This window comes from Mirounga leonina, unplaced genomic scaffold, assembly GCF_011800145.1.
Source record: "Mirounga leonina isolate KUSES-001 unplaced genomic scaffold, KU_Mleo_1.0 Mir_53, whole genome shotgun sequence".
NCBI classification, from domain to species: domain Eukaryota; kingdom Metazoa; phylum Chordata; class Mammalia; order Carnivora; family Phocidae; genus Mirounga; species Mirounga leonina.
Window position 1 is genome coordinate 61,464,553 of NW_023270807.1, and position 12,519 is coordinate 61,477,071.

At 45.9% G+C, this 12,519-nt stretch overlaps 1 protein-coding gene across 1 annotated transcript in view; it reads right to left on the reverse strand.

Annotated features, from left to right (window-relative positions):
• Positions 1-3,205: 3,205 nt before the first annotated feature.
• The window catches only part of PREP (prolyl endopeptidase), a 116,822-nt gene continuing 107,508 nt past the window's right edge, over positions 3,206-12,519 (reverse strand). Inside the window, exons 13-15 of the mRNA XM_034991683.1 lie at positions 10,128-10,259; positions 6,606-6,762; positions 3,206-3,950 (exon numbers count right to left, since the gene is read on the reverse strand). Coding sequence (XP_034847574.1) covers positions 3,656-3,950; positions 6,606-6,762; positions 10,128-10,259 — 584 coding nt within the window. The 3' untranslated portion in view covers positions 3,206-3,655. The remainder of the gene's footprint in view (positions 3,951-6,605; positions 6,763-10,127; positions 10,260-12,519) is intronic.

Here is a 12,519-nt window from a genome sequence, read left to right on the forward strand (position 1 = left end):
CTTCAGAAGGGTGCTCAGTGTGTGTTAAGTTAGAAGCCTGCCCCTCCCTCAGGCCAAATCTTTCAGATAAGCAAGCAGGTGTCTTTCATAGGAAGACTGGACACTTTTCAGTGGGCTACCTCTCCGCTGAGCTCTGGGGGTGGCCAGCTCAGTCTGCATGAGCCCTTTAAGAACTATTTCTCCGGTGGGTGAAATGGATAAAGGGGTCACAAGTTATAAGTTAAGTTCTGGGGATGTCACATACAGTGTGGTGGCTATAGTTAATAGTACTGTACTGTACATTTGAAAATTGCTAAGGAAGTAGATCTTAAAAACTATTAGAAATTTCTGTATTCTCATGGACTTTTTATCCTTCAAATAAAAAAATGTGAGTAGACTACAGAAAATGTGTAGTTTGCTGTAGCCTGTGGGTCTCATGGACACAAACCCCATTGGCTTTCAAAGCTAGATGTTTTGGGGGCTCGTCTCTTAGATGTAGGTCTTAAAAGTTGGGGTGCCAGATGTGGGGTCCAGACCCTTCACTCCTCAGGGAGAAGCTCGGAGTTGTGAGTTCCTTCCTGACCGTGGCTGGCCATGCTGGCGGAGGGGGTGCTTAAGGGAAGATCGTGTCTCGGCCTCTCCTCTCCGTTTCAATGTGGGCTTTTTTCCTCATTTGCCCAATTTGTAGGAGTTGCTCATCTAGTTTTTGTTTCTTTCAGAAGATGTTGTCCTATATGTAGTTGTAGATTCAGTGCATCTGTGGGAGGAGGTAAGTTCAGGACCCTTCTGTGTCACCATCTGGAATGAGAACCCTCTTGTTTATCATCTTATTAATACACCAGTGGGTAAGAGTGCAGACTCCAGGGTCCAGCTGCTGGGGTTACTGCCCTGCCTGCTCACTTCCTGGCTGGGGAATTTGGGCCTTTGCCAAATTGGGGTAAGTGTAGCATGTGGCTTGTAAGGTTGCTTGAGGACAAATAGCCACACACAGAGTGCTTAGGGCTGGGTGGCACAGGGGAGTCAGTAAAATCATTTCTCATTTGTCTCCTCCTTCTCGAGTGTCAACTTCATGAAGACAGGACTTTAGTTTGTACCCCTAGCCCCAGGATGGAGAACACGGCTAAATATTCCTTATTCATTGGTTTCATCCCTCATCCTGCTGGCCTGACCACCCCATTCCAGTCCGACCTTTGCTTTTTTTAGAATCTTCGCAGCTTTCCATCCTGTCCTTTACTCATCTTTCTTTGAGTCTTTGTAACCTTTCAAGGCAATGGCTGTATCGTCTGTCCCAGGGAACTCCCCGAGGCTGGTTAAAGTGTCTGATACAGACAGATGGGTGACAAGCTTTCTTAGCTGAAATTTAACCTTTTCAGCCTGCTGCACCATTTGTGTGTAATTGGCTAAGTTTTAGTGGGAGTATTAGGAAACCGTAGTTGCCAACTTTTACACTATTCCAGGCGTGTACGCATTAACTGTCAGAAATGTGACTTTATTTCACTAAGGTAGCAAATTCTGTGACCTGCGTGGCAAGTTAGACTACCTGTATAATGTGTGCTTCCCCCCCCCCCCCAAACACCATAGACCAATGTAGGACAGAGCAGAGAGGCGGAGCACCGGACATAGAGGAGGGTGGCATCTAATAGGGAAGGCCCTGGAGATCTGGTAAGGGGCCAACTTCATATACTCCCAGTGTTTAGGGCTTAAAAAAAGCTACCTTCAGTTTGTGGGTGCAGGTGTCCTGCTTAAATCTAGATGTGAAAATTAGCTTAGGAAAGAGAACTCACAATTAGAGGCCAGTTCTTTGGTAGGCACTTTTGTAAATGTATTTATAATGTCGGTTCCTAATTACCACTTACGAAATGAGAGTTGGGATTCGACCCTGGGCCTGACTTCTCCTGAAGACCTCCTGAGACCCTACGCACTGTGCTCTTCACTTTCCACTGCTCAGTAAGAGCCCTCCGTGGGCAAGTAGGGCTGGGTTCTGTGCAAGCTTGAACATGCTCTGGACTGAGTGGGAGTAACTCGGCTGTCTGTACCTCAGACTACCCAGCAGGTCTAAGAAAAAGGCTGCCTCTAGCTTATCTATGCAGATGTAGTTTTTTTTTCCTGCCATGCTGGCCGACAGGTACATGGCCGTTAGCCAGGGTTCGCCTCTCTCGGTGGCGGAGGTGATGTCAGTTCTGCAAGCGCTGATAGCCGGGGGCACCCTTGTTCTCTCGGATGGGGTGGCCGGGGGAGGCTAGAGTGTGCATCCTGTGTTCCAGGGACAGCCACGTTGTATACAGTGCTTATGGACACTTTACTAGAATACATGATCCTAGATGAGAAAAACCAAAGTAGCCACCTTTCGGCTATGTTCGATTTGTAGTGATATGCTTGACAGAAAACTGCGCGTGTCTGATTTCAGACCACAATGTGAGAGGTAGAGCGCTAAAGGAAAGCACAAATATGTATGATTTGGAAAACAGGACTTCTCTGGAAAAGTACAAGTTAATGGAACAGTGAAGTAATCTTTTAAGCCTTTTTAAGGTTAAGATACTTCATACAAAACAGGAGTTATTTTTGTCATCTGAAGCAAGACAAAGAAGAAACGGTTTTCTTCTCATAAATTAGATCAGCATTTCCCAAACTGATGCCCAAAGGAACAGTGTTTCATGAGATGTTAATGCCTTGAAATTGTATGAACAATAGTTTGAGGAATGGTATATCCTCCTCTTAAACATCTGGGGTGGCAGGGGTAAGGGGCCAAAACCGTTTTAAGTGTGACTATTTCTAAGAAGCGGTCTATGGGAGGGAAAAACAGCTTGGGAAATGCTGAAATTTCTGATTTGAAGGTAAGTTTGGATAAATATATCTGGAAGGTTCACTCATGTGAGTTTTATATGCCAGGTACTCCGACATCCAGGGATACTTTGTAACCAAATTGATAGGCCAATAATCTGAAGCTTCTGGTCCACTGTTTTTTCAGCATGAGTATCCAAATCAAAAGAGTCTGATTATCCGCTGACTGAATGGTTAATACAGAAGCTAGCGAGCTGCCTCTGATAGCTTCATCACCATAAACAAGGGAGCTGGAACGGATGCACACACCTTCTCAGCACTAACATTCTAGGACTTCACTGTTTGGAAACTAACTTGTGTGGAAAGGTGAACTGCTTGTTCCAATAGAAAAGTGACACGATCCGGAGTGAGTGCCCCTCAACACAAAGGAACCAGAACTAAAGCCTCCCATTCTTAAATAACATTTATTATTGTTGCAAAGAAGTCTTTTTCATGAGAACAGTTCTCACATTTAAAGCTATATCGGTTATGGTTATAGAAGCAGATTTCATTGAGTGCTCTAGATGAAGTATGCCCGACTACGACTCTGAATTCAGCAATCTAATATTCACAATGTGTTGGCTGCCACTTAGCTATTGATCCAAACATGCCTTTTAATTTTTTTTTTTTTTAAAACATGTGCCTGCACAGGGTGGAAAAAGAAACACCAAGGGCTTGCTAAAAAGGAGAAGCCTAAAAAAGATAAAATTCCCGCAGCAGTTCTGTTCAACTGCAGTCTGTGAGTGCAGGAATAGTGTCCGTGGGGGGAGCATTATGCCCAGTGGTTTCTCCGTGTGAACGGTGGGAAAGCCCTTGAGGTTTTCTGCGGCTGTTAGGAGGGAGAGGGAGAGTCCGTTTACTGGATCCAGTCGATGTTCAAGCACCGCGCTATGAACGCAAACATATCTGAGACCTCTTCTATCACTTTGGCCGTGGGCTTCCCGGCCCCGTGGCCGGCCTTGGTGTCCACGTGGATAAGCAGGGGGTTGCTTTGCTTCCGGCTCCGGCCCACGACATACTGAAGGGTGGCGATGAACTTCAGGGAGTGGAGTGGGACCACGCGGTCATCGTGGTCGGCGGTGAGGAGAAGCATGGACGGATACTGGATGTCGTCTGCCTCCGGGAGCTTCACGTTGTGCAACGGAGAGTATCTGAAAGGCAAAGGCAGTGTGGTTTGTCCACGAGGCTGCTCAAGAAGCACTGGCGGGCACAGTAACCCACGTAGTTTACCAGCCTAACTTCACTAGCCATGACTGCGGCTGACTAGTCCCCGTGTGACCATCGCAGTCTCTGCGTGCATCGCCGTGGAGGTCAAACTGGCCAGGGCTACTGCAGAGTGGGGAGCTGTGTCACTTCTGTGGCTCCCACTTTGGAAGACTGGGTAAAGAAGAAACTCCTAGGGCTGCTGAGATGACCCTAACTATGTGTGCACCCTTACGGTCCGGAATAGTTCTGTATTCTTTAGACAGACTTTCTCACTACTGCAAAGTGGACTGACTTTAAGCCACTGATTGTGAGTATAATAGGAGCGAGCCTTTCTTTTGTTGAAAAACTTGAAATTCAAAGTGTATGGCAGCTTTTTACCCCTTTACCATCTATAAACCGTTTACTGCAGGCTCAGCGTGGCAGTCTCAGGAAGAACCCGGGTCCTGTCTGGGCCTCCTGCTGGCTCTCACGGTCCGGCAGAAAGAAACGGCCTTTGGCTGATGGGGACAAAGTCAGTGGAGGGGCAGAGGACGCGCCTTCTGAAGTACAACTTTTCAGGTAAGGGAACAAGAGGGTTTTAAGAATAAAAGTATAGTCGAATTAAACAGTAACTGATAGTAGTTAAGTGAGTGAAATCTCTGGACTTTTTTTCTTTACATTTTATTCAATAATATGGACGTCCTGTTTCTCAGCGTTCACTATTACTGAATATAATCGGCTATTTTAGGAGACTTTTATTTTGGAGGGTAAATAGTCAAAAACAGTAAAATTTCTGCTCAGTTACCCAAGTCAAGACTGAAAAGTTCTGGAGTTTAGCCTCCCAACAGGTAAGGTGGGGGCGGCAGTGGATCGGTTTTCTGATCTTATTTCAGAGTGTTGTTCTTGGATCAACCCCAGCCCCCCAAATAAAGGTTAGTTCTTGGGGCAAAAAACTGAGAGGTTCTGTAGAAAATTTATCCAACTATTCCCAAATGTGGAAGTCCAGCTCCTCCAAGGGGGGGGGGGCACGCTGGCAGGTTTGAGCAGCTCTCGGTAAGGCCCGCTCTGGCTCGAGTGTGTAGGGCTGAGCTCTCTGCTGCTCTGGGAGCCGCAGTATGAGGAGAACACAGCCCTGCGAGAGCTAGGTTGGAAAAGTAAAGATACTTTTCTTTTTTTCCCCAAATTAATTTTAGAAGTATTAGGTTCCATTGAATATTTTGTTGCCTTTGATACACAATTCAGTCAGTATTTTTGAGTTTAGATGGCACTCCCTAGGTGTGTATTTTCTTTACATTAATTTGGACTATAGCTTCTTTATTTAGCTTTTACTGGGCTTTGTCAACGAGGTTATTGCAATGATAAAACTTTGGTCATTTTAGCTGAGGAGCTAAAACCATAAAAAGCACATAAAATGAAACGAAAAAGCTTGACTGGAGAAATTATTGTATTGAAATGTGGAGTCGACTGAGAAGACTGGGACAGGGGACACAGGCAGTTCCTAAGTGCTGATGTTGATCCCCAACCCCCTATGCGTGGGAAGCGAAGACAATGAAGAGCCAGAAAAGAATGTAGCTTATGGTCTTGGGAGTCTGAATGTCTGTCATTTTCTCATTGGTCTTGCCAAAGCGGCTGAAGGATAGGAATGCAGTTGTACAATATTTTAATAATGTGATTTGCAGTTTCAAACATATATGGTTACACTGAGAGAACAAAACAAGTTTAATGTACCTGCATATATCCCTCTTTATTTCCTTCTTAAAATCCCATACATAGATGTTAAGTATAATGACACCTTTTTCTATTAGTTTTTGATTGCTATGGTAACAACCTACCACAAGTTTGGCAGCTTTTAAAACAACACAGATTTCTTATCTCACAGTTCTGTCAGCCAGAAGTCTGGGTTGGCTCAACCGGGTTCTCTGCTCTGGGTCTCAGGGCTGAAATCAAGGTGTTGGCTGGCTGGGCTCTTATCGGGAAATTCTGGGAAAAAAATCTATTTCCAGACTCATTCAGGCTGTTGGCAGAACTCAGTTTCTGTGTGATTATAGGACTGAGGTCTCCCTTTTTTTGATGACCACTGGCTGGAGGCTGGTCTCAGGTTCTAGAGGCCCCTTTCTCCGTCTTCAAAGCCAGCAATGGCAGATCCAGTCCTTCTCAGGCTTCTAATCTGACCTCCCTTTCTGCTGCATTCCCTGCCTCCAGCCTGAGAAAGTGCTCAGCCTTTTAAGGCTTTGTCATTAGACTGGGTCCACTTCAGTAATCTAGGATTATCTCCTTATTTTAAGGTCCACTGATGAGTAACCTTAATTTAATCTGCAAAGTCCCTTCACAGCGGCACTCAGATTAGTGTCTGATTTGAAGAGACCAGGGGACGGGAATCTGGGGGTGGGAGGATGACTTTAGAATTCTGCCTGTCACATCTTTGTCGTTTGTTGCTTTTGTAAAGACCAGATCAAAACAAGGAAGACAAAGAGGAATTTCCATCACTTCCACTCCTTTTGCAGTAAATGATATGCAAACGGGAGACACTGAGTCAAACACTTATCCTTTTGACTGCGTTCAGTATTATATCAGATTGTTAGCAACATGTACCATATGTATCGATAGGAATCCGGACTTACTTGATAAGCCATTCGAAGTGTTGTTTGCTGTCTGAGCACCCGTAATCAGTAGTCCAGGCATGGCCGATGGTGTATTTATGGAACTTCAGCATGTCCATTACTCCCACTTGGGCAATAACACAACCAAAGAGGTCCGGGCGCTGATTTGCACAAGCAGCTGAAAACCGGGACAGAAAGAACGGAAAAGGAGGGCGGTTTGTCTTTCAACATCTAAATAAACAAGGACAGATCAGCACTTTAAATACATTTTTTCCTGGAGCACAGGAAGATACCATCATAAACCACCTGCCTAATGGCCACAAGCTTTTCTCCCTGCTTCCAGTGTATCTGAGGGGTAGGATGTTCTCACTGGTGATAGAGATTCATTCCCTGAAGTGAATCTCAATGGGGGAGTTATTCAGAAAAACTCAAGGATTTTCTGGAAAACCTGTGTCCACTGCTCTCATTCCTATTTTTTTTTTTCATAAGGAGAACCTGTTCAGAATCTCAAAAGTAACCTGTGACACTGTGACATGATAAGAAATATATCGTTATTGTCCCCAGTTCCTGGCACAGAACTCCTAAACCCCTTGGAATTTCCCGAGTGACACAGGCGAGAAGCATGTCTTTTAGAACTCATGGCTGGCCCCTTCCAACCATACCTGAGTTTATGCTAAAGAGGTGACACCTGGTGGGCTCCTAGGGGGCTACACGATGGGAGCTGTCGCCACACAGGAGCCAACCCCGTGGTTAGAGGGGTGGGACTCTCAGCCCCGCCCCTGACCTTGGGGGAGGGGAGAGGGGCTGAAAATTAAGTTAATAATGGCTAATGACCTCCTTTATCATGCCTGCCTAATAGAACCTCCATAAAAACCCCTAAGCAGTGGAGTTCAAAGAGCTTCCAGGCTGGTGAACACTGAAGTGCTGGGAAGGTGGCCTTCCCAGAGAGGACATGCCCATTCTGCAAGCCCCCCGTCGACCACACACCATACTCTCCTCGGGTCTGGGAGCTGTTCTCACAAATTACCAAAGCCGAGCAGGCGGAGCATGGGAACCCGACGGACAGCAAACAACACTTCGAATGGCGTATCAAGTAAGTCTGAACCCGAATGGGAAGCCAGTCAGTCAGAAGTATGAGGGGCCCGGGCCTTGGAACCAGTCTTGGGAGACCGAGCCTGTTCCACGCGGGGTCTGTGCTCACTCTGGGCACTGTCCGAACTGAAGTGCAGGACCGCCAGCGCGTGTGGGAGAGCTGGCTGGTGTGAAGGAAAAGACCCCATACACTTGCTGTCAGAAGTGTCGTGAGTAGAAAGTGTTCACACAGCCCAAGGCAGGCCTGAAAGCGAGCACAGGCTCTGACCAATACTGGTGCACGTTCTTGTCCTGGTTTAAAACTACTTGTCTTCGTACACTGACGTTACATAAATGTATTCTTTTGTTTTGATGACTCGACAATATTTACTGAATATCCCGCCACGTGCCTGGCACTGGAGTCAGATCAGTGAGTGTTCCAGTGGGAAAGTTAAGTGCACGAGTGATTACAGTGTGGGAACCACCACCGCGGGGGAGCCCAACCCGGGGTAAGGAGTTAGGGAGGCTGTGGGAGGAAGTCACATCAAAGCTGGCATGACAAACAGTGAGTCAAGGGAATCTGGACTTCTCCCGCTTCTGGCAAAAAACCTAGTTCTGATTTGGGTGCTTATTCCTAATACCAGATCCTGAAGTCCTACCCTGGGAGACCCTAATGCTCTCAGATATTAGAGGGGCAGGAATCTGTCCTTTTAAATTAGCCTTCAACACCCTGAGAAGGGAAATCCATTTCTGCAGGTTCCTCAAGGAACCAGGTTTGCCAACAGATGTAAACCAATAAACTGAAAATATAAAGGAATTACTGGATGAAACCGTGAATTACTGAACAACAGTTCTCCCACTATTGGAATCAGATGGCATTTTCAATATCCTTTCCCATTAAATCTTAGATTTATTTGCCCTTCGTGCTTCTCTTTTACAGTTTGCATATGATCCACATGCAGATTCAGAACAAACCCAGAATCTGACCCCCTTCTAGCAGCTTCCAACACACGCTCCAGGGCCAAGCCACCACCGTGTCTCACAAGGACGGAGGCCTCCTACCTGGCCGCCTGCTTTCCTGCTCTTGCCTCCCCTAACACCATAACACGATCAGTGCAAGATCGATCCCATTAAAAAGTAAGTCAAATTATGACACTCCCCCAAAGGCTTCTCATTCACCCAGACTAAATTAGCCTGGCTCTGAGGTCCTGCCTGGTTTCACCTCCTGCCACCTCTCCCGACACTCTCCCTCGCTCACTATGCCCAGCAACAGCCGTGGGCCTCTACTCTGTTGCTAGAACACTCTGAGCCCTTGCTGGCCTCAGGGCCTTTGGTGTGTATTGTCTGCCGCCTCTGACTAGAACGAAAGCTCCATGGGGGCAGAGGTGCTGTTTTGTTTGAAACCTATCACTGCCCTTTCTAAATTTAAATTATTTTGGACATATATATTTTACCTACATGGGAATTTTTTTTTTTCAAGACTATATTGGGGTAAAGAGTAAGAACAGGTATTCAGGTTTTGCAATGACTCCGTATATTTCAAGGATAAGGAAACTGAGTGAATGTGCGGCTCCCCTGAGCCTGCTTCGAAAACAGTGGATTTTCACTTGTGTTTTAAGTTGAGCCTATATTTGTACAACGGCCCCTCATATACTGACATTGGATGTAGGACCCAGCAAGCAAAGCCACCATAAATGTTCATTACAAGGTAAAATGTCATTAACTACCAAAAATTAGGAAAAGCTACTTAGAGGCCATAGCACTTGCAGGTTAAAGGAACAGAATCTAAAAGCACAGTATTAGGTTCCGGCCCCAGCATCACCACTTTCCAGCTGTGTGACACCAGGCAAGCTGCTCAACCTCTCCGTGCCCCTGGGTCCTCGGTAAAATGGGGAATGCTACCAGTTCCTGTCCCTCAGGCTGCGTGCGTGACAAATGAGAGTGTGCATGCGAAGGGCTCAGCGCCCAGCACACAAGGTGCTCAACAAGTGTGAATTGATACCATGAACGATTTCCTGACTATTCTGCTGTGCATCGGTCTGTGTGCTACCTCATTTTCTTTCACTACTCCTCTCTGTACCCACAGCATAGGTATTCAACAAATGTTTAGTGGTGATCACATCTTACACGTAACACAATCACAGGGGTTATCAGGCTCAATCCTGTGCTGGCTGAATCCTAGAAAGGGTCTAGTGGATCTAGTCTGTGGGGCGGGGGGTCCCACCCAGTGTGCGGCCCAGAAGAGCTCGGGGCATGCAGGCGAGAAGCTTCTCAGGCTATCGGGAATCGAGCCTGTGTACAGTGGGTTCAGCTGGGTCTTTATGTGTCTTTTATCAGATGCCCTGATACAAATGGGTTTTGCTCTCTTTGCTCCCATCCATGAGCCAAAGTCAGTCAAGAGCTGTCTCCGGGCAGTGTATCTGAAAACCCCAAGAGTGTTAACTAGTAAGTACAATAGAATCCAGTTCTCACCCACTAAGAGGCCTCCGTTTGAACCTCCATTAATAGTCAGCCTCTTGGGAGATGTGTAACCTTCCTTGATAAGATACTCGGCCGCATGCTGAAAGTCATCAAAGCAGTTTTGTTTGTTTGCCAAGATACCACCTGCAATGTACCAAAGTAAAAGATGGTTAAGAAACAAAACATTAAAACACACACACACACACGTTTAACCTAAAGGGAATTCAAACGATAGGGCAGAGTTTCAACTATGGATCACTTACACACAGTGGGCGAACACCACATTTAGAAAAATGCCTCAACTGCAATTTTGTTACACATTATGGAAATCCATCAACACCACAATCACTAATCCATACGGTAGATATGTATATTTCTAAATACAACGGCAGTGCCCCATAGGGAAGAGATGATCTGTTAGGTCAGAGAACCATGAGGACAAAAGTACAACAACAGGTAACCAAAAAGAACCTAGATATTAGAGAGGCTGAACTTAACCTTGAGCTGTGCTCAAGCCTTTCTGTGCTCTGAGTAGCGAGCAACGACCCCCTCTCGGGGACAGGACGGCTGTGTGCCCACAGGGGCGCTTCTCCACCCTCCTCTTGGCCGGAGCTGGAAACGGTCATGCTGAGAAATAAGCTCCTCAGTTCCGCCCTTCTTTAGGGAATGTAAGCAGGAGTGAGGTGGGAGGTGGTGGTGTGCTGAGCAGCCTGGTAGAGTTGCTCAATTCTTGAATGAAGATCTCAGACCCCTCCCCAGAGAATCTGGATTTTCTCATCCAGAAGTCATCCAGTGTATAAAACCCACACAAAGAAATTATGTAAAGAGAGGAACATTTGTAAGGTCTTGGAATATCTGAAAGTAAAGGCCAAAAGTCAAAGATGGGCCCTCAACGGAAGAAATGTCTTAAGTAACTGCCTATGAGATGAACCAAAAGCAGGCAGGTCTAATTAGATATTTGAGATTAACCACTTCTGCAGAAATTCAATTAAAGATGAAGCTGTGCTACTGAAGCAATTTTTTCATATGAAAAGAAATGTTGTTAAAATCTTAATAAGAAATTATCGGTGAATTAGAATAGCTAGAATTACTTAGTTTCCAGGAATAATATCATTTTGGGTATAGGACTATATTTTTTAAAGAGCATTAAATTTTAAACTCAATAAACCGAATGGAATTTAGATCTATCAATGTTTAGTATACTAGGGTCTAACTGGAAAAATCCATTTCTGGCCCCTTGACTGCCTAAATTTGGAGAAAGTTTATGAATCAGTCTAAATACAGACAGTCTACTTTTAGACTCATTCAAGCTCCAAACTCCCCCCTCCCCCACCCAGGGCTTTTGGACAATTAAGTTGGCTCATTAATACAGAGATGCGAGAGTACTGGTGTCTATCACGGCACAGTGCACCTGATGACCACGGGGTTCTGGAGGAGAACCTGGGTTCTCTAGGAGCAGGCCACAGGACCAGGAGTCCATGCAGGGGTGCGTGTACGCCAACGGTTTAGTCAGTGACGTGTGTCGGGGGTCCAGACTTGGCACACGGATGGGGAACATAAATACATATGTAGAGATTTTCTTATTTTTCTTTGATCAATCATCTCTTAATATCACAGTATGATTTTAGTGTAATTAAACTCTGATATCAGGTCAGGGTCAAAATTATGCAATGATAATTTTGGGGATGACACTCGGGAGCAGTTGCCCTAATGATGGCAGGCAGGCCAGGAGCCCATGTGTTAAGAGAAATGCTCACTCTTGCTAAGATGCTCATAGTATGTTGTCTGATGTCAGCCTCTAGGGTGCTTGCTGGATGTTCAGGGGGTCAGGCCTGGCCTTTCCTACATCTTGTCATCTAACAGGTACTTACGAAAAATCTTTTTACAGATCTACCCTCATCTTTGCAGACTGGATTTGGCGCAGAAAACCCACAGCCTCTGGCCTCAGGTTCAGGCACAGGTGGATATATGCAGGTCTGCTGCTCCTACCGTGGGAGAAGACCCCCTTTTGCCTGATGCTGCTGACCAACACCAAGGCCTGGTGGCTACCTTTGTTCTGGTAGGCCTTCTTATAAATGATGGCTGATGATGAGAGTGGGGAGCAGCCTGAGGCCGGTGGGAGTGAACGTGCATTCCCACATCCTCCTCTGGCTATTGGTTAGTCTAAGAATTCCAGACACACAGAAGTCTGGGGGAAAGGATGTGCTCCATATGGAAAGAAAAGGAAGAAATAAGGCTTTAAAAAAATTTCGACGAAGCCTGGGGAATGAAGTTTAGTATCGAAGCAATATCCTCAATGAAGTAGAATACATGCTTCAGGAGCCCGGAGAACAGAAACTGAATCATTAAAACCAGAAAAGAAAAACGAGTGAGCTCCTGAGTCTAAAACCTGCTCACGACCGAG